The sequence below is a fragment of the Prunus avium genome, chromosome 4, assembly GCF_965620075.1.
Source record: "Prunus avium chromosome 4, drPruAviu1.hap1.1, whole genome shotgun sequence".
NCBI classification, from domain to species: Eukaryota; Viridiplantae; Streptophyta; class Magnoliopsida; order Rosales; family Rosaceae; genus Prunus; species Prunus avium.
Window position 1 is genome coordinate 29515675 of NC_142287.1, and position 20673 is coordinate 29536347.

At 38.1% G+C, this 20673-nt stretch overlaps 5 protein-coding genes across 11 annotated transcripts; 3 read left to right on the top strand and 2 right to left on the bottom strand.

The window, feature by feature from the left end:
* The first annotated feature begins 32 nt into the window (after positions 1 to 32).
* LOC110746469 (isocitrate dehydrogenase [NADP]) lies at positions 33 to 4271 on the top strand. Of its 2 annotated transcripts, XM_021946691.2 has the most exons (16): positions 33 to 177; positions 278 to 475; positions 1077 to 1120; positions 1196 to 1305; positions 1675 to 1712; positions 1850 to 1927; positions 2022 to 2075; positions 2148 to 2249; positions 2423 to 2514; positions 2621 to 2724; positions 2995 to 3063; positions 3140 to 3255; positions 3386 to 3420; positions 3503 to 3645; positions 3796 to 3918; positions 4006 to 4271. In XM_021946691.2, exons 2-16 carry the CDS (start codon positions 424 to 426, stop codon positions 4097 to 4099), a joined length of 1254 nt encoding a protein of 417 aa, XP_021802383.1. In that variant the 5' UTR covers positions 33 to 177; positions 278 to 423; the 3' UTR covers positions 4100 to 4271. The 2 variants fall into 2 exon arrangements, with proteins under 2 accessions (XP_021802383.1, XP_088107459.1); XM_088251333.1 differs by lacking the exon at positions 33 to 177 and having other exon boundaries at positions 189 to 475.
* A 97-nt stretch (positions 4272 to 4368) lies between these two features.
* LOC110746467 (uncharacterized) lies at positions 4369 to 9052 on the bottom strand. Of its 5 annotated transcripts, none has more exons than XM_021946687.2 (5): positions 6203 to 9051; positions 5954 to 6114; positions 5490 to 5717; positions 5142 to 5264; positions 4369 to 4821 (listed from the first exon to the last, which is right to left on the bottom strand). In XM_021946687.2, the coding sequence occupies exon 1, from the start codon at positions 8782 to 8784 to the stop codon at positions 6268 to 6270; it is 2517 nt and encodes an 838-aa protein (XP_021802379.1). In that variant the 5' UTR covers positions 8785 to 9051; the 3' UTR covers positions 4369 to 4821; positions 5142 to 5264; positions 5490 to 5717; positions 5954 to 6114; positions 6203 to 6267. The 5 variants fall into 5 exon arrangements, with proteins under 5 accessions (XP_021802379.1, XP_088107457.1, XP_021802381.1 ...); XM_088251331.1 differs by having other exon boundaries at positions 5043 to 5264; XM_021946689.2 differs by lacking the exon at positions 5142 to 5264 and having other exon boundaries at positions 6193 to 9052.
* A 1427-nt stretch (positions 9053 to 10479) lies between these two features.
* LOC110746472 (Pentatricopeptide repeat (PPR) superfamily protein) lies at positions 10480 to 15854 on the bottom strand. 2 transcript variants are annotated; one of them, XM_088251798.1, is made up of 3 exons: positions 12952 to 15854; positions 12390 to 12460; positions 10480 to 11499 (listed from the first exon to the last, which is right to left on the bottom strand). In XM_088251798.1, the coding sequence occupies exon 1, from the start codon at positions 15390 to 15392 to the stop codon at positions 13035 to 13037; it is 2358 nt and encodes a 785-aa protein (XP_088107924.1). In that variant the 5' UTR covers positions 15393 to 15854; the 3' UTR covers positions 10480 to 11499; positions 12390 to 12460; positions 12952 to 13034. The 2 variants fall into 2 exon arrangements, with proteins under 2 accessions (XP_088107924.1, XP_021802389.2); XM_021946697.2 differs by having other exon boundaries at positions 12381 to 12460.
* A 145-nt stretch (positions 15855 to 15999) lies between these two features.
* On the top strand, positions 16000 to 19066 carry LOC110746473 (Acid phosphatase/vanadium-dependent haloperoxidase-related protein). The gene is made up of 5 exons (XM_021946698.2): positions 16000 to 16261; positions 16423 to 16557; positions 16671 to 16708; positions 16851 to 16917; positions 18398 to 19066. The coding sequence occupies exons 1-5, from the start codon at positions 16073 to 16075 to the stop codon at positions 18812 to 18814; spliced, it is 846 nt and encodes a 281-aa protein (XP_021802390.1). The 5' UTR covers positions 16000 to 16072; the 3' UTR covers positions 18815 to 19066.
* A 430-nt stretch (positions 19067 to 19496) lies between these two features.
* LOC110746474 (seed maturation protein) lies at positions 19497 to 20000 on the top strand. Its single transcript, XM_021946699.2, has one exon. It carries the CDS (start codon positions 19580 to 19582, stop codon positions 19814 to 19816), a length of 237 nt encoding a protein of 78 aa, XP_021802391.1. The 5' UTR covers positions 19497 to 19579; the 3' UTR covers positions 19817 to 20000.
* Positions 20001 to 20673: the final 673 nt, after the last annotated feature.

The following is a 20673-nucleotide window of genomic DNA, read 5'->3' on the forward strand; positions in this document are numbered from 1 at the left end:
GGATATCCGATTAAAGAACTGTTATTTACAGTCTAAAATAATAATCGCACAAATCTCTATATGAACAAAAAAATACAGAATAATTATTTTGAAGTGTTAATAGCAATTTCTATCCTATCATCACATTATAATAAAGAACAAATATGGCAGTACAAGACTTTGATCTGATGAAACAAAGTTCGTCTCTTTTAGACTCCTAAATCTGAATAATAATAAATGCAACGTTTTTGTCATCACTCATCATCCCGTATCTCATTTCTCAATTCTCAATTCTCAGGAGAGTAGAAACGATTCAATTCATATGACGACCTTTACATAAATACCAACAAAGAAAGCAACAAACTTTCACTGGTTCTCTCTCGCTAGAGCCCAAGTTTTCGAAGCAAAGGCAAACCTTTCACCTCTTTTGCTATCGGCGGAGAAATGGAGTCATTCAACAAGATAAAGGTGACCAGCCCGGTTGTCGAAATGGATGGTATGCCGTCTCTACAGTCGTATGCACTCTCTAATGCCTATTTTCGGCAATTGTTTCTTGTGTTCTGTTGTTTAAACTGCTCTGCTTCTTCCCATTGAAAATTAAGAATTGCTCTGCTTCTTTGATTGATTTCTGTAATCTTGAATTGATAAACATAATACAAATTATCAAATCACTGTATTTGGATGGATCCCATGGATCAGACCATGCTCTTCAAGCCAAGTTTTAGAGACAACCCAACAGTTATGTTCCATAAAACTAGATGATCATCTTAACATTACATATTTAGGCCAATTTGAGGTCCTTCCAGTCTTACCCACCACTACTATGATTCTTCTCAGTTGAGCTTTTTTCAAGTATGTTTAAATGATTAAAATTCAATTTTGTTCGTTTAACCAAATTGCGTGGCCACTACTTTATTAGTACTTAGATGCAACATCTAATTTGCGATGCATATATTTGCCTGAGCTGCAATCTATATCTGTGTCATGGAACTGTCCATCACAATATTTGTCCATGTATTTCTAGTTAAGAACTGATACAGATTTGTTCAACATCTTGTTATCTCTGGTTTTCTATGATGCATATTTCCATTATGCAGGAGATGAAATGACTCGAATTTTCTGGAAATCGATAAAAGATAAGGTAATTGTGTTATCATGGCATCTCCTATGATTTCATGTTCATAATGAATCTGCAACTTGTTTTAATGTTCTGCAGCTTATCTTTCCCTTCCTGGAGTTGGAGATCAAGTACTTTGACCTTGGCCTCCCTAATCGTGATGCCACCAATGATAAAGTCACAATTGAAAGTGCTGAAGCTACTCTTAAGTATGCCCCATCATTCTCCCTTCATGGTTCCTTTGTTAGACTGGAGTACTCTCAAAGAATGCTATTGTTTTATCTTTATTTTAGTTATGGTTGCTTTCTCTTTTGATTTAGTCTGCTTATTTTCAGTGGCACAAGTATGACGTGTTTAAATGGGCTCAGCAAAACATGACACAGTCTATGCTTTGTCATGCTTAGAATGGAATGTCAGCAAAACATGACAATCTATGCTTTGTCATGTTCTATTGAGACCATTAGCATATTTGTTAAAGCGTTAAACCTATTTCTTTTCATGAAAAGAATGTATCACCTGTTGATGCCCCTTTATTTTCTTTGTATAATTTACTCCTTTTTTTCCCCTTGTTATTGTAGGTACAATGTTGCAATAAAGTGTGCAACTATAACTCCAGGTATATGCATAAATTCTTAATGGAGGGACAGTGTGCATTTTCCCTTAAATACATGGATTACTTGGCCTTTTCAATGGACACGATTTGGCTAACATGCTATTGTGATGATCTGAATCTTTTCTTTTGGATTTTAATAGATGAAACTCGTGTTAAGGAGTTCAACTTGAAACAGATGTGGAGGAGTCCAAATGGGACAATACGGAACATTTTAAATGGTCAATAGAATTTTCCCCTAATTTTAACATTTACCACTACATGTTCTGTTTTTTATTGGTTGTAATTAGCCAATATATTTTCCGTATTCTGCAGGTACTGTTTTTAGAGAACCAATTATCTGCAGAAATGTTCCCCGACTTGTTCCAGGTTTGCTATAATTTTCATCTAAACTTGCCCTTATAACAAAGAAAAATACCAATGAGTTAGTGTTCTTTCCAGGTTGGACAAAGCCAATATGCATTGGGAGGCATGCTTTTGGTGACCAGTACCGAGCAACTGATGCAATCATAGAAGGACCTGGAAAACTTAAAATGGTTTTTGGTATAAGATTATTTTCAGTATAGAGCCTCAAATTTTGTGCGTTTTACTTTCGACAGCTACTTGCTAATATCAGAGAAGTTGAAATAGCTACTTTCGACACACCCATCATATATTTTGAATATTCTTCTTTTCAATACTTCAGTAGATTATTTATATTATCAAGTTATTTGCAGTACCTGATGGGCCCAATGAGAAGACAGAGTGGGAGGTTTACAACTTTACTGGTGCTGGAGGCATAGCTTTGTCCATGTATAACACGGATGAGGTTCAAACTTGCCCTTACAAAAATTCTGGTAACTTAGTTACTGGTGTAAGTCAGTTACTAAAGGTTTTAACAGATATTGTTTTTTATGCTTAAATTGTGAAAGCAGTCTATCCGTGCTTTTGCTGAGGCTTCCATGAACACTGCCTATCAGAAACAGTGGCCACTATATCTTAGCACTAAAAATACTATTCTGAAGAAATATGATGGAAGGTATGCTGTTGTCATGCTGCCTTTCTTCCTTCATTGTGTAATCTCTCTTCTTTTTTTTCTTTCTAAGTTTCCATCAATGGAAAAGGAAACAACTAATCCCCCCCACATACCTTGGAGCGCATCTGTGTGCATGCACATGCAAAAGAGAAAGAGACAGAAGAGAGCTATGAGATGCTCATAAAATACCTGTGTTACATATACTGACCCACAATGTTTCACTACAGGACTTCTTTTTCTTGTCATTTTCTTACACTTGAATTTTTAATGAAGATTCAAGGACATCTTCCAGGAAGTTTATGAAGCTCATTGGAGATCCAGATTTGAGGCTGCAGGGATTTGGTGAGATACCTTGCCAAGCAAGCTGATTAGTTCGCATAGTTTCAGTGATTTTCAATTGATTAATATTCTTTTGAAGGTATGAACACCGTCTTATTGACGATATGGTTGCTTATGCTCTCAAAAGTGAAGGAGGTTATGTTTGGGCATGCAAAAATTATGATGGGGATGTGCAAAGTGACTTCTTAGCCCAAGGTCTGTATATTTTATTGTGTTGAAACCCTGTGAATGCTGCTTTTGTTGGAAGCAAATAGAAAGGTGCTTGTTCTAGGATATAGCCACTGTGTTTGCTAATTTTATGACCTTTTAATAAACTTTGAAACAGGCTTTGGATCTCTGGGGCTGATGACATCTATACTGGTATTTCTGTGGTGATTTGTTTCTGTCTTATCTTACACTTTGCCTGTGGCTTTGGATGTATGAAAACCTGTTTTGGTTCCAGGTGTGCCCAGATGGAAAGACCATTGAAGCTGAGGCAGCCCATGGTACAGTAACACGCCATTACCGAGTTCACCAAAAAGGAGGTGAAACCAGCACAAACAGCATAGCTTCTATCTTTGCTTGGTCCCGAGGTCTTGCACACAGGTATAATATCAATATGGCTTAAGTCTGTTAGATGAGTGCTCCTACCTCTCATTGTGTGGGGGAAGGTGCGGGGGTTTAAAATTTAAAATTTTGATGTGTTCAGAAGTTGAAAACATCAGATATGAGTTTTCAGTAATTCTGTATTATCAGGGCAAAGTTGGATGGCAATGACAGACTCTTGGATTATACGGAGAAGCTTGAAGCAGCCTGTGTTTCGACTGTTGAATCTGGGAAGATGACCAAGGATCTTGCACTCCTTATCCATGGACCTAAGTAAGTGCTGTAAAAAGTTTCATTTGAAAGTTTCAGTAGTCTTTTCTTTCTATTTGTGTATGATAAAATGCTTCATTTTTTGTGTAGGGTCACTAGGTCTAAGTATCTGAATACCGAAGAATTTATTGATGCTGTGGCTGAGGAGCTGAGAGTGAGATTGTTTAGCAGAGCAAAGTTGTAAACTCTTGGTTGCCATGCAGCTTTTTTCTTTTTTCTTTTTTGACATGTTTAAGTCATTGGTATTTTTCCAAATAAATAAATGAATAAACTCGTATTGAGTACCTTCAAAATCCTCGGGTGGTCTTTTTCTGTCATCCTAAACTGAGTAATAAAATCCACAATGTCATTGATCACATTGGCTGACCCTTTCTCCCATCTATTTTAACTTCTTCAATTGTACCAATGTCACACTAGTATAATGACAAAGTTTGGGGCATCTTACAAGCCCACTTCACTCATGAACCACTCCGTTTTATTATTTGGAAATATCACCATGCTTATAACAAGGTATGTGATATTTATAGTATAACCTGTTTTTAAAAGGAGATATCTCCAAATTTCAGTTTAATTGCAGATTAAAAGGAGTATAACCTGTTCTACTTGTAAACCATGAATGGTGGTATACCTTAAATACTCTTCTACAAACTTTCAAGTATAAGGCAGCTTGGCATCGCCATCGTCTAGTGACCAGTCACAAAATTAATCCCGGCCATGGGGCAGTGATCGCAATTCCTCCTCTTCTTTCATATCATGATATTTTTATTCATATCCAAAGCAAGTTGCCAACCCAATGGGCAAAGCATAATCCAGACAAAAAGCAGCACAAAAGTAGCAACTTTCTCCACAGTTTGCGCATTCCATGTATCCTAGGACTTGCTGCACATAGCTTATGCAGAAGTTGACCTGCAAAAGTACACCTCAAAGCTCAGGTTTTTTCCCTTTTTTCTATCTTGACGTGTTAAAGAAAATACAGACCACAAACAATGAGTTGGGGACTACAATGAACAGTATCAGGCGAATAAATCACTGCAATGAACAAAGAATATCATCTGCCATTCACTAAAGAATGAGCACATGCTGATAGTACTGTACGGAAAAAAAATTTATGCCTGTAAAGCACTTACTCCCACACGCATGGCCAGAGTTCAATTCCCACTTTCCCCTTCCCCTGGATCAGAAAAGGAAAAAAAAAACACTAATCCCATCATTTTGAAGTCCCTCACCTTGAAATCCCATCATTTTGAAATCCCCTCACTTCAAAATTCCATCATTTCAAAGTCCCTCATCCAAACACAGCCTTAAGTCTTGCTAAATTACTAAACAAACTGCAAAGCATAATAATAGTCCTGCAATCAAGTGCTTTAGATGGACGAGATGAAAGCAGAAAACAAGCTAGAAAAAAATCATGACAAGGACCAATGAAAAAAAAAATTCTCGTGCACTATTAGCGAATGCCATATATATATTACCAAAACAAATATGCAAGCCATGTATGAAACTAGAACTGTGTATATGAATACTTTGCAACTCTTATCCAATATAGATTAATCATTTGCAAAGGTGTATTATACCTACGCATGATTCACTTCCAGGTGACCTGCCAACAAAGCTTTCTTCTCATCCAGCTAGGAGCAGGTAAGGTGGCCCAGTGTACAAGGCTCCTGCCAATGGGGCTGGGAGGGATAGATGTTATATATCCCTGTTTCCCTGACCACTAAGTCACTTTCAGCAAGGCATAACCCCTCCAGTGGTGGAATCAAATGTTATCTATCAAAATGAAACAAGAAAAGCTGTTCGATCTGCAAAAGCAAAAGTTAAATGGATGACAAGAAGGCAGAAGACAAGCTAGAAAAAGAAAAAAAAAAACATAACAGACAATCCAATAAAATAGTCTCTTGTACGATTAGCTAAATGGCAGATCACATATATTATAGAAGCAAACAGGAGAGTCATGTATAAAACTAAAACTATGCATATGATAACTTCGCAACTCCTACGCGGTGTAGATTAATCAAATGCAAAGCTGTATGATTACCTAGGCATGATTGACTTCCAGGTGACCTGCAAACAAAACTCTCTACCTATCCAGCTCGGGGTGGGGCGAGTGGCCCAGTGCTCAAGGCAGCTGACAATGTGGGGTCTGGTGAGGGCTCGATGTATGCATATCCCTGTCTCCAGCCGTGGAATAATTGTAATCTATCAAAAGGGAACAACAAAAGCTGTTCATTATGCAAGCCCATGCAAATTATCTACATTATTGAATAGGAAATTTACCATGCTATACCATTAAGGGCTTCATAGATTCACAGCTCATGCATCTATCCAGGCACTGATAATCAAACAGCATTCTTACTTCCGAAACTGCACTTTCTTGGCTTTTAGGATTCCATGTTGTAGAACCAAGAGTGTATGGGTATCTGGCTGTATTCCCTTAGAAGACATCTCATTAACAAGGGTTACAGCCTTATCCACATCTCCCCTATTACAACAGCCAGACAGAAGAGCTGTGTATGTCACTGTATCAGGTTCTAATCCTCTGTTAGTCATTTCATCAAAGAGTGCAATAGCATCCTGAAGGTTGTCTGTTTTACACTGTCTGTCTATCAAAACAGTATAACAAATTACATCAGGTCTTATTTCCATTTCCTTCATCTCAGTCCAAAGAGTGAAAGCATTCATCCTTTCTTCCTTATCTCCACTTGCGCCTAGAGGGGAGCGAACCCTTCTTAGGTTTCTTTTTGAATAACTATCAAGCAAAACTGTGTAAGTGATGATATCAGGTTGAATCCCTTTCTTTTTCATATCATAGAAGAGATCATGGGCTTCCCGCAAACAATTCACCCTGCAGTAGCTATTTATCAACATTGTGTAGTTAATGACATCAGGAGTGAATCCTCTCTCAACTAAAGAATCAAAAAACCAATGGGCCTTTTTCACCTCTCCAGCTTTGCACAGAGAAGCTATGACTTTGTTGTACATAGTTTTTCTAGGTTCCACATTTAAGGCCAACATTGACTCGAGCAATAAAATAGCTCTGTCATTATCACCTTCAACACAAAGGTTACTGAGTACCTTAAAGCAAACACCTTTTTTAACTAAAGTTCCTCCCTTTGCCAACCTAATAAGAAGTTCATAGGCTTTTCTTGTATCCTTGGCTTCACAGTACCCACTGATCATGGCAGAATAGTTATCAACGCTCTTATATTCCAAACTTTTTATAAATGCTTCAGCTTGTTTGACTTTTCCTCCTATACATAAATTTTCAATTATCATGTTGTGTGTAACAGAGTCTGGTTTAAAACCCTGTGACTCCATATAATCCAAAAGGTCAAGTGCCTCAGCTCCCAAGCCATTTCTAGAAAACCCAGCAGCAAGTACATTGTAAGTAGTAATGTCTGGCTTTAGACCTTTTTCCTTCATTTCCTCCAAAAGATTTACGGCATTAACAACATTCCCCTGATGACAGTAGCCTTTAATCAATGTGGTGTAGTGCATAATATCTAAGATCATATGCTTACACTTCATCTCTTCAAGCAATTCTAAGGCTTGGTCCACTTTCCCCAGCTTGCACAAAGCATCCACAGCGATATTGTAGGAAACCTCATCAAGATAGATCCCCAAGCTCTTATATTCTATGAAATAATCCACAGCTTCAGAAGGCATGCCCATCTTACACATGCACTGAAGAATAAAACTAATAATCACACAATTTGTTTTTATACCCTTCGACACCATGTCATTATGGAGTGTCAAAGCTTTTAACAAAAAACGATTCTTGCAGTATCCACAGATTATTGCACCATATGTATAAGAATCAGGGACCACCCCTCGCTTTTCCATATCAAGAAAGATGCCTTCAGCTTCATCAAATTTCATCTCATCACAGAACCCACGAATGACAGTGTTGTAAGCATAGACATCAATATGGACATTTGCCCCATTGCATGCTTGGAGCACTTGATATCCTAAATCCGACTTACGATTGGTGCAAAGTCCTTCAATATATGCTGTGTAGGCAAAGGCGCTAGGGGTTACCCCAGCTTTCTCCATCTCCTGAAACACGTCCACAGCCTCTTCCAAGCTGCCTTTCTTGCAAAGTCCCTTGATGACAATTGCGTAGGTGTAATCATTAGGGCTCAAACCAATCCGTTTCAACTGCTTGTATATAGCCACAGCCATATCCACTTTACCACGCTCAATCAAGCGGTTCATTAAAAAATTACTAGTAAAGACATGCGGCACAAACCCACGCCTTTTTGTTTGAAACAAAACATCGATAGCCTCATCAAACATGTTCAAACTGACAAAAGACTTGAGCAATGCATCATAAGCTCGAACCATCGATGGGGAAGCCTCAATTCCCTCCGCAATGGTTTCCAACAAATCCGAAAACTGAAATCCAAGGTCTTTAGAGCTCTTAATAAGGTCCAAGAAGAGAATATCCAGCTTCCTATACAGACCCCACGAGCATAAAATTCTAATAAGCGCGGAATAGGTGAAGACATCGTGTTGGAAGCCATCTCCCTTCAACTGGTGGAAGAAGGAAAATGCCAAATTGGGTTCGTTTCTTAGACTGTTGAGGTTGCTAACAACCCCAAAGGTATCTAATTGAGAGAAGAAATGGGTTGCATCGGAGTTATTGGAGTTGGTGTTTGTGGTGCAAACAGTAACATAATTGTCATCAGATTCATCAGAAGGTGATGAACAGGAGTTCCAGTGGGCAAGAGCCGTTTGGGAAGACGCCCACTTGAAACCACCAACACTAGCACCACCATAGATGAACATCAAATGATTGTGATTGTTTTGTGTGGGTTGAATGCGTTTTCTGGGAAAACCCAGTCTAATGGACGAAAGCCACATACACATGGAAGATTCAGACTCATTGCAACAACGCCTTCATGTAGTTCAAATTGAAGAGAATCGAGCAAAATTAAAGAGAAAGCTTACTTGGGATTCATCATTGAAGCTTAAAGCTTTGGTTTCGTGGTTTTCTTTTGCTCATACAGTCTGAGTCACCGACTCGGAGGTTTTGAATGACTTACTCTGAACAGCTTAAGCTTCTTTCTGCTAAAGCCTAAAACCCTACTGAAGTACCAACTTCCCCACCAGTAAACCCCGCCCACACAAACCGGGTCGGTTCAAAAGGCCTCTCGTTAACCTTCTCTTCTTTTTATTTTTTTTCTTTTGGTTCTAAACAAAATTTATTTTATTATTGCAATGGGACCGACCCAGTTATTATATCACATAGCTAAACAAATTTAGGGAACCGGCAGAAGTAACTTTATAATACGGTCGCATAAAATAAAAAACTTTATAATACGGTCCAGAAAAAAAAAAAAATTTAATACATGCGATAGTCTCTAAATTACATAAGAAGGGAAGGAGTTTCTCACACACACATTGACTAAAAGGTTTTTTTTTTTTTAAGTACATGTAGACTTGATCCTAAAACCTACTTCCTTTGCCACTTGAACTCAAGCTTTTGGGTTCCATTAAAAAAAAACTTAAAATTTTGGGATGTAATAAAATTTTATTAAAAGGGGTGAATAATTATATTTTAAATTTTTTCTTTTTATCAAGCGATATTAGATGAGCGGATATTTCGAATGGTAAATGCTCTTATCACAACCACTAGAATTACAAGTTCCCACTTTTAAGGGGGTGTATTCAATTTAGATTTTAAAAGAATTTGAAAAAGTTTAAAAGTTCATGTGTATTCAATCACAATTTTATAGGAGTCTATACAATTCTGGGTGTATTCAATTCAGACATTTTAAACTACATTCAAATTTGGATATATTCAATCACGACTTTAAAAGACTTCATAAAAGTTTAGGTGTATTCAAAAATTCATTGATTTTAAAGGAAATACAAAAAGTGGTGGATTTCGTTTGATTATAGAATAATTTTAGGCCATGAAAAATCTTTGCTTCCTCCCAGAGATTTTGATAGATATATTATTTTTATTCTCAAGATTTGATTTCACCACTTCTACTACCACCATCTTATAATGGCTATCACCACCGCTGCCACCACCACCACCGCCACCACCACCTCACTCCTACTGACACCACCACTACCACCCCCACCTCCTCTACCATCACCCACAAACCACCATCGCCATTGCCATCACCACCATTGTCATCACCCCTAAACCCTTTGGTTTTTTAGTGCTATAAACTTCATTAAAATCAATAATAAAATTCTAACAAACTCAATTAAAATCTATACACGAATTTAGTCAAAATCTATGTGGAGTTTGTAGAATTCAGTCAAATTCAATTAAATTCAATTAAACTCCATCAACTTAATAACTCTTTTAAAATCATTTAAAATCTAAATTGAATACATTCTCCTTAGATAATGGTGTGGGATTTTTATTTTCTTCTGTTTTGAGAACTTGTATAAATTTTCAAATGATTCAAATTAAAGTTAATCACGGACTGAACATGCAAAGAATTTGACTTCCTTTTTCTTTGTTCTTATTTTGCTTATAGCAAAGAATTTAATTTCAGCAGGAGCCTTTCAACCATAATTGAATCAAGGAAAAAACATAAGCTCAGATGATGATGCATCTCCCAAGTCAATGCCAGCAATTAAATTGATTTCCTCAGTAACCAGTAAGTATCCATTGAACATTGTCTGCTCAGAACACTATAAGAAAGTTCGTCCTTGTTACATTTATCACGTACATAGATATTGCTCAAGTAATTATCATAAGCATATGCTTCAGCTAAACTGATTATTACACCATATCTCAGGAGCCTTTGAGAAAAATGGAACCCACAATAGAAACAGAAGATCCAAGATCCACGAGTCGTGACAGCCTCTATAAAATGAGTAACCCACTGCTCAACCTTTTAATCACATAGAAGAGAAATTTGTGTAATATGTCAGATGATATGCTATAACCTATTACCAAGACTCCACAACAGAGACTGGCATAAAGAATATTACTAAGAGAAAGCAATATTGAGTCTTGACCACACAAAGCATGCCAGAAAGTGCAAAATTACCAGCTCCTATAGCTTGGTTTGCATGCTAGGCTTCCTTCTACTAAAACGGACACCCTCCTAACTACAAAAGCTAACTGTTAACAGATTTCCTGCCAAACTTCTTGCTGACTTGGGTATCCATGATAACTAGCTAGGATTGCTGGAATGGCTCTTGTTTGCTAATCTATCCCCCCGCAAAAATTCCTACCGCTCCTATAGAATTAAAAGCTTGAAATCTGACTGGAAAGTCCAGGAACTCCTCCCATGTGGCATCTTCCTTAGCAGCATTAACTTCCATTGAAGACCGACCTCAGTAATTCCTCCATTGCTCTTCTTCACCTTTCATATATCCAATATAACAACAGGCTGCTCTTGTATGATCCCGTCAGTATTGGTAGTAGGCAAAACATTGTATAGGAGAAAAGATGCCTTGTAAGGCATTACAGATTGGAAAACTGGATGCAACTTTGAACCACTTGGAAGTTGCAGCTTATAATTTACCTTTCCTACCTGGCAAGAACCCCAAATAAGAACTTGGCTGTGACAAGAGTGACTTGAAAGAGAAGCATGTCAGCAAGGAGCCAACCTGAGATACGCAAGACAATTAAAGAAAATTAGTACAAGAATATGTCTATGGAGAGAAATTAACATAAAATATTTAATTAAAAACATCAATCTGTCCACTTAACCACGCATAATGCATATCCATAATTTAAACTTAACGAAATAAAGAAAGCAATGGTTTGCAAAATCCATGATTGCATAAACTGGAATAAGAAGGATTTACTTGCTGGCAGAGTATGGGTTTCAGACAATACAGACGTGCATTAAATAAACTCCCTAGGTTATAACCAGATATACCAAGTCAAGGGAGACGTCAATCTTAGTGAACCATTGAGAAGAAGTCAATTTATCAGGCTTATCTTCAAGTCTAGATCTGAAAAACTGAATACCCGGCGGTAATCTTATTGATGGCATGACTATCAGCACATATACTTGCTCAGTTTTTTTTATCCCAACAAAAAAATAATACAAGTTCCTGAGAAACCTTAGAATGGTCCAATACAAGTGAAAAATTGACTTGGCTTTTTTGGGCTGCGTGAAAAGAAAACTATCAATCATATTTAATCATCCAAAAGCCAAGTGTCTGAAGCTTATTATCATTTATATCAGGGGAGAAACTTATAAGAAAACAACATAATTGAAGCAAAGCAAAACCTATCACACTTCTGTTGAATTCCTTGTTAACAAGAAGGAAAAAAAACGATATTTAACCCAAAAAAAAACACAGAATATTATTGTTGTGCAAAGGGTAGAAAAATCAATGGTAGACCAGGATGGAGAAATCACAGATATTACAGACCCATTTATCATATAACCAAATAACTGCATCTTATTAAGATTTCATTTGAAATTCCAAACTCTCTCAACACATGCCTTCTCGCCCTGATTTATGAAAGAAGATACCTTTCTCACCAAGTCCACAGGCTTGTCACAATTTGGGTTAAACAGGTGAAACATGCGGTCCTCCCCAAACACAGACATATCTGCAAATAGATAATCACACACATTAGACTATGAGATAGTAGGAAGGAAAAAAATAAAAACTGAATAAGCCTTTTTTTTCATGAATAACGTGCTTGGTGGAAGCTTAACTACTAATGAGTATACACATCAATCAAATGTGCCAGGCTCGCAAGCTATGATCAATGTGCCACATAAGGAAGAAAATATATATATAAAAACATGATAAATGCTTGTAATTTATTTGCTTGTAGATTTGTAGTTTTACCCTTTTCTCCACAAATACGAGCTACAATGAAACAACACCCCAAGCTTTTTTTTTCAGTTCTAATGTTTTTCTTGCATATACAGAACAAATACCAAATTTCAAGCCTCCAAAACAATGCTAATCATAACAAAGAAACAAAACACAACATGTAGAACAAAAAACAGACAAAAGAATACACAAATTAAAATCATAAAATAATTTAACCATCATATCAAATGAAGTGAGAAACAGGAAGAGAGAAGTTACCTTGCTAGCAAGAATCAAATCCCAAGTAGTAGTAATTGCAGGTTCAGGACACGTTTTCCAAGGGGCACGTTTTCCATTTCCCTTTAGTTCATGTGGCATTCTAGAAGAAATTTTGTAGTTTGGTGCAGATAAAAATCAAGATCATATCCAAAAGATCTCATCCTACTAATGAGATCAAGGGCGTGATCTTTTTTGTCTTGGGAACGAAGAAGACACTTGAGCAGCTGGTTGCATATTTCAGGCATTAACATGAAACCCTTCTCCAGAGTATATATGAAGACACCTATCGCCAGGTCCAAGTTCCCTTCTTTGCAGAGACCATTGATCAAGTGTACACAACTTGGTGGAGTGACAATGACTTTGTACTCGTCAAGAACAGAAAATATTCTCAAAGCTTCATGTACTCTTCTCACCTGACACAAACCAATTAGCAAAATGGTGCATGGTTCTAAATCAAAGTCTTTGAAGTTTACATCCATTTCAAGTAAACCTCTGATTGCCTTCTCAGTTTTCCCTTCCTTAAAGTCTTCTTCTATTGCTCTGATTTTTTCCTCTTCTCTCCGAGAAAGGTTGCTTAGATACTTCAACCAAAGACTAAAAGCTAAAGAAACCTTCTTTTTCCTGCAAGACCAAGTCATCAGTGATTTATAAACTGCAGAGCTAGGCACGCATCCATGCTTCACCATTTGATCAAAGACCACAAAGGCATCCTCTTCTCTATCAACCCTTTGCAGTCCATCTATAAGTGTCCCATATGTAACCGAATCTGGTGAGAGCCCTTTCAGTTGCATATCCTTGAAGAGCTTAAAAGCACCATTTATGTTACCAGCCTTGCAAAACCCATTGATTAGAATGTTGTAAGTGATGATGTCAGGTGTGACCCCACTGTCAGCTAGCTGCGTCAGAAGTTTGTAGGCCCTAAGAATCAATCCTGACTCACACAATTGCTCTACCTCCGTTTGAAGACTGGCACTGTCAGTAATCCGATTACTACCTTGAGAAAGACGAAGAAATAATGAAGGATTTCTTCCTATCTCCATCTTGTAAAATAATAAGTGCGCTTCCTCAAGCTTAGAAGCCTTACAAAGTCCATCAATAAGAGCATTGAAGGTCACAACAGAAGGGACACATCCAAGCTTCTCCATCTCATTGAATATTTGTTGTGCCTCCCCTACCAGCCCATTCTTGCACATACCACATATGAGAATGGTGTAAGTGCAGGCATTAGGGAAGCAATCTAGCTTTGAAATATCAAGATGAAGAGACCGAGCTTCATCCAAAAGACCCAAATCACAGAACCCTTTAATGACAGCATTATAACAGTAGGCATCCGGAACCAAACCTCTCTCATTCATCTCGTTCAAGAAGTTCAAAGCATCCTTAACCCTGCCAGCATCTGATAACCCCCGAATTATTATCGTACACAGGACAATGTCAGGTTTGATGCCCTTCTTGATCATTTTGCTATACCACCCATGCGCTTCATCAAATCTCCCAGCTATAAATAAACCATGAATCAAGCAAGTATATCCACTGAGTCCGAGAACATAACCATCCCTCTCAAATGATCTCAAGAGCGCATAAGCTTCACCAATGCTGCCTGATTTACAATACCCATCAAGTAAAGCATTGTAAGTAATCAAATCAGGAGGACACCCACTTGCCTTCATCATTTCAACCAATGTATACGCTTCATGGGTCCTCTTTGCCTGGCACAAGCCAGAAACAACAATAGTACAAGTTATGGTATTGGGAGCAATACCTCTCTGGGTCATTTCATCAAACATTTGAAGCGCGTCCTGAGTTTTCCTCGTTTTGCAGAACCCATTAATCAAAATGCCATAAGTATTTCTACTGGGACTATGATTTGACTTCAACATCTGGTTATATATAGCTAAAGCTAGCAAAAACAGTTCTTTTCGCACCATAACATAAAGTATCGCATTGTAAGTAAAGGCATTAGGCTTACAATCGAAATCTTTCATCCGGCCAAATGTCTCCACAGCCTTTTCAGCCATGTCCAATTTGGCATAACCATTGATCAGCACAGCAAAGGCAGCAGAACCAATTGGAAGCCCGCAGTCTCTCAGTTGTTCAAGTGTTCTCCAATAGAGTTCAAAGGCATCGTCCCTGACAAGCATGTCAATGACCGAACTCTGAGACATTCGGCTGCAAAGCCTCATCCTTTTGGTTGCCCAAATGAAGAACCGGAAAACCAATCGTGGGTTTGTCTGTTCTCGGATCACATAGCTCACTATCTCACTGGAGAGTTTGGGGACTACGGGTTCCAAGGCACTCTCCATATGGTTGACTGTTTCAAGGATGGTGAGGACCTCATTGGCAGTAACAGTCGCCTCTGAACAGGTGTTGAAACAGCGACGCCATGGGGGTTTGGGAGTGAAGTAGGAGATGGGTCGAAGCATAGGAGGTAGGAGATTCATTGTGTCATTGTTTCAATGGTTGCATTTTTCACGCTATTTGCTTATGGGTACGCTTTGCAATGTTGGGAAAAAGCTCGCTCCGAAATCAAGTGAAACCCCATCAAACACAAACACAAACACGTACTACAAATGAAAATCCATCAACACATTGGCTTGCTGTATTTTCGGGGATTAGGAAGATGGGTCTTGCTTTGGTGTTTGAGAATAATTTTGAGAGTATTTGAATCAGTTCCCAATTGGGATTATTGGGGTGCGTTTGTTGTTTGCTGGGATTGAATTGGCTATGGCCTCTAAAGATACGAATTCCAAGGAAGGGTCATTTGTGGATGCTGGTTTGTGCGGCGGTTCCGTTAACCGGGTCCAGGTTCTGCCAGTTGGGTTTTGGGTATGAAATTTTGCTCCCTTTTTTGGTTAAATTGAGGGAGATGGCGTTCTCTAGATAGATCCTCTCCGCTTGGGGGTGATGTGTAGGGTTTTAAGTTTTACCATGTCCCTGTTCCAAAAGTTAAAAAAGGCTTGGAACTCTGTAAAACTATTAAACGGCGGCGTATTGATGTCCCTTTTTTGGCTCCTCGGATATGGGCCACACTACCAATGAGGAATGAAGCTATCCACATGGACAGGAGAAAAACAGATACAGAGAGAAGTCAGAGACTGGTGTGTTTTGAGAGTGAAAGACCATGTTGCTCCAGTTTTGGAGCATTTCCAGTTCCACTGCGCTTCACAATTCTTGGGCTTTCTCTTACTCCGGAAAGCACCACAACCTTGTTTTTAAAGGACCTATCTGCCTCAGAAAGCCAAAGGCCTCCTCACCCACTTGCCTCAGAGCTCAGTTGCTAGAGGAAATCACTCAACTTGCCCATAACAAGGTCAAAACTAATTCCGGATATCTCTAAAGTTTCTTGCGTTTTCATTCCCTGCTTCAAATTTTCTGAATTGCTTCATTGTTTTGGATGGTTTTGATGCTATAGTTGGTTGCTGAGATGAAATTTTGGTGATCTGTTTGTTCTGTTTTGTTTATTTTGGAAAGGTGCTGATTGCTGCTGGCGTTTCTGCGGCAATTGGGCAGCTCACCAAGCCTGTCACTTCTGTAATTTTGTATGGGAAAGACTTTGATTTCAAGGCAATCGTTCAGGCCGGGGGCTTCCCTTCTACCCATTCCTCTGTAAGATTACCAGTCAGAATATATGATTTAAGTTAATTCATCATACTCAGTGATGTTGAATACTAATTAGCTGACCCTGAAATTGCTTTTATTACCATTTTCTCCGTGGATAGGCAGTGGTGGCTACTGCAACAACCCTTGGCCTTGAAAGGTATGCACCACTCGTTTTCTTCCTCCTGCATTTATACAAACACCTCTGTTCATGTATTGCTGAATATCTGGAAATTAAGTTAAATTTAAAATTGACTAACTTTGACTGGTCTCTTACTTATAACTGTATTATTTCGTTCCAGGGGCCTTTCGGATTCAATATTTGGCCTTACGGTTGTTTATGCAGGTCTTGTGATGTATGACGCCCAGGTATAAATGTTCTTTACAGTTTCAAACCTCTAATTATGTCTTTTCACATCTGTCCCTTGATACTATGAATTTCTTCAGTTTTTATATTTTGAATAATGAAAACTTACATTGGGATTGCTTTCTTGTCATGATTTTTGGTTCAAGAGTACCAATAGTTGAACTCCAACCTTTTGTTTCATAAGGTCTTATTAAAGAAGAATGAGGTGCAACTCTGTACTCGTTGACCATGGTGGCTTCTACAGGAGTAATATAAAGGTTACAGAACGTGATACAGGATTTTTGTTTTGGTTGATATTTGATCATTTTAAACTTTTCCTCTGCTGACTAAATTTATACTGCCAAAAGGATGTGGAGATATGAATATAGGCTTACAGTGCTACACTTCTGGTGCCACTCACTATAATTGAAACTTCACACCAGTCTGAGCTAGAAGTGGTTCTTCAAGTTCATTTGAGTTGACTAAATCAGACTAGAGTTTTCCGCTAGTTCAGCTTAAGCTTTGCTTATATGTGCTCTAGGGTGTAGCATGTCTGCAGGTGTAATTATAGTTACTACAGCCAATTGATATTAATGTCTCCCATTCTTCACTACCTTTTCCAGTCCCCATAGTTGTTGCCTAGTGCTGCACTCATAATGTGGCAGAAATTGTTTTCTGGGTTACATTGTAGCAGTTATTTGGTGCTATTGAGATGATTTGTGTTTGATATATTGCAAAAGTGTACAACACTGCTGCATTGAAAAGCATTCTGATGGAGATTACTTTCTTATCAGATAGTATTGCGTGCTTTGTAATACAAATAATTATTTCGGAAATATCAATGTGAGATCATACTAGTAGTGATAGATTTTATACATTCAACTTCAAATTCTTCATGAAATCTCAAAATTCCATCTTCGTCATTACAGGAAGGAGAGCTTTAGATTACTAAGCAATAACAGTTAATAATACTTTATTCCCTTGCTTTTGGTGGCTTGTTTTCTGTTGTTTTGAGTTTGGAGGTTTTCTTTGAGGCTGTGGTTAGTTTCTGAGTTTTGTGGACTGCTGGTCCACATTGATTGTACCCTTTTATATATATCTGCATGTTTCCTATAAAAAATAATAATAAATTTACTTGTTTGTTTCCCACATAAAATATGAAAGGATCCCTTGTGAGATTAGTAGAAAAAATTGGCATTCTTCTTCTTCTTCTTCTTCTACTATTGATGGTGGATTGAAGAATAGTGAGAAGTTTTGTGCTTTTGAAATTCATACCCCGCCTTCCTTTTCTAAATGTAGTTGCTAGAGGTTTCTTCTTGATGGGATCATCATCAATTTAATCAAGTTTTTGCTAGTTTCAGATATCAACACCGGGCACAACGTATATAGTACGACTTTTGCTACTGTATTCACATTGTAAATTACTGATGACAATGTGTTCAAATTTGTATTTGCTTACGTGGGTCTGAACCAAAATCTGAAGGCAAATCTCTACTTTTTCAGGGCGTGAGAAGAGAAGTTGGCAATCATGCAAAAGTACTGAACAAAACACTGCCTGAAAGTACAAGGATGAACGCAGTTCCCACCAAGGACAGAGGTGGAATTAACCCTAAACCGAAAACATCATCGTCTTCGTCGTTAAAGTCGGATAGCTTTAGGTCTCTGTTGTCTGAGGAAGCAAATTCTTTCTCATCAAAACCAACAAACGGCCCTTTAGTGTCTCTCTCAGATAACAAAATGAGGCAAACTACTGACACACAGATGTCTTCTGGCTTAGGAACTGATGCCGAGCAAGGTTTAGAAAGAGCTGGCAATCGTTCAACTCTGTTGAAAGAATCGATTGGCCACACTGAAGTTGAAGTCACAGCCGGTGCTTTGTTGGGTTTCTTAGTAAGCTTGGCTATGTACACCATAATGTGATATCAAATGCGCTCATACTTGTGGCTCAAATTTTGTATCCTAAATTTATTGTTGTTGATGTAGGCTACTAGGCTCTTAGGCTTGAAATAGTTATAGCTTAAGAGATGAGATCTCCTTATAGAACTTGACTTATGGATAGAAATTGGAAGTGGCAAGATGTGCCGAAGCACAAAACAAGCACACTTAAGAAAAAGGAAAAGGAAGCATCAATTCAGTTGAGTTGAGTCGACATTCTTTTTTCTTCTTTATAAATTGCAGTCTCATCTCAGAGTATACTTATTGAACAGGGGAGTGTTGAAAATATATTAAGCTTATATGTTACTGAGAAACTTTTTATTCCAAGAGACACTGTGACGTAATGTTATTAATTCACGTGTTATAATAAACGTTAATATAACACTTCATCGCACTCTCTTTGTCTTGTTCTGCTATGTAACAGTATATCCGTAACTGTTTGATGTTTAGATTATGACTCTTCATCTTATCTTGTTAAAGGCGTGGCTGCAAAGCGTTTGCATGAGACACGTATGGAGCCGTAGGCTAACTGCTGGCTATGTATGGATGCCACGTAGCCTCACCGGTGAGTACAGGTGTCATTGAAACAGGCAATTGAGGCTTCATCAGCTGAAACAAACAGTAGACTCGACCGACTACAAGAATCTCAAAGGCTATATATATTATGTATAATAAAATTTGATCATATCCCTGGTTGCAAATCATCAGAGCTAAAAAGTTAAAAGTAAAATTTGATCATCAAAGTTGAAAATGTCAGGAGCACAAGGAGCTCAGCCGCCGGGGTCACGGACGGCAACAACGTACAAGTCAATTCCGGGAGGAGAGAACAAAAGCAAGGCAGACCTGAAATCCCAACAGGACCAAGGTGGCCTTCAGATTGACAAGCTCCAAGACAAGGTCGAGGATGCTGCTGGCAAAGGTGGCCCTGTCTTTGGCGCCGGGAAAGACCCAAATAAGCAAGATCTTGGTGTCACCGGCAGTGGCTAATTATAATTAATAGCTTAATTAGGCAGCTTGTGTGTATGTGTGTTAATTATATAGCCTAGGGTTAATTAAGTGTGTTTTGATCAGCATGTATGGTGCTGGAGTTTTGGTTAATTATGTGTCTCCATATTATGTAATTAGTTTCCACCGTTCCATATTATGAATTAAAATATTATCGTTTTATTTTGATGGGTCTATTTTGTATAGAATTTTTTACACATTGACCTCAAAAATGAAAATTTCTGGATTCTCCACTACATGTGGGACATGGTTTCGCCACAGCCACATTTGAAATCCTAAGTTTGAAACTCTAAGAACCTATGAGCTTCAAGATCTTATGTTCATAGTCCAAGCTCTAGTTTTTAAGTTAAAACCTAGACTTCGTGGTAAATTTGAAACTTTTAAGAACCTATGAGCTTCAAGATCTTCTGTTCATAGTCCAAGCTCTAGGGTTTAAATTAAAACCTAGACCTCGTGGTAAGTTTGAAACTCTAATAACCTATTCTTAGAGCTTCAAGATCTTCTGTTCATAGTCCAAGCTCTAGGTTTTAACTTAAAACCTAGACCTCGTGGTAAGTTTGAAACTCTAAGAACCTATGAGCTTCAAGATCTTCTTTTCATAGTCCAAGCTCTAGTTTTAAGTTAAAACCTAGACCTCGTGGTAAGTTTGAAACTCTAAGAACCTATGAGCTTCAAGATTTTCTGTTCATAGTCCAAGCTCTAGGGTTTAACTTAAAACCTAGACCTCGTGGTAAGTTTGAAACTCTAAGAACCTATGAGCTTCAAGATCTTCTGTTTATAGTCCAAGCTCTAGGGTTTAACTTAAAACCTAGACCTCGTGGTCGGAGTGGCTGGTTTAA

Excerpts from the sequence above, each read along its gene's own strand:
- LOC110746469 (XM_021946691.2), top strand. The coding sequence starts at position 424 with ATGGAGTCATTCAACAAGATAAAGGTGACCAGCCCGGTTGTCGAAATG. Across the intron at positions 1,713-1,849 it reads GTGTGCAACTATAACTCCAG|ATGAAACTCGTGTTAAGGAG; the intron begins GTATATGCATAA and ends GGATTTTAATAG. Across the intron at positions 3,919-4,005 it reads CTCCTTATCCATGGACCTAA|GGTCACTAGGTCTAAGTATC; the intron begins GTAAGTGCTGTA and ends TTTTTTGTGTAG.
- LOC110746467 (XM_021946689.2), bottom strand. The coding sequence starts at position 8,784 with ATGTGTATGTGGCTTTCGTCCATTAGACTGGGTTTTCCCAGAAAACGC.
- LOC110746472 (XM_088251798.1), bottom strand. The coding sequence starts at position 15,392 with ATGAATCTCCTACCTCCTATGCTTCGACCCATCTCCTACTTCACTCCC.
- LOC110746473 (XM_021946698.2), top strand. The coding sequence starts at position 16,073 with ATGTTGCTCCAGTTTTGGAGCATTTCCAGTTCCACTGCGCTTCACAAT. Across the intron at positions 16,558-16,670 it reads TCCCTTCTACCCATTCCTCT|GCAGTGGTGGCTACTGCAAC; the intron begins GTAAGATTACCA and ends CTCCGTGGATAG. Across the intron at positions 16,918-18,397 it reads TTGTGATGTATGACGCCCAG|GGCGTGAGAAGAGAAGTTGG; the intron begins GTATAAATGTTC and ends CTACTTTTTCAG.
- LOC110746474 (XM_021946699.2), top strand. The coding sequence starts at position 19,580 with ATGTCAGGAGCACAAGGAGCTCAGCCGCCGGGGTCACGGACGGCAACA.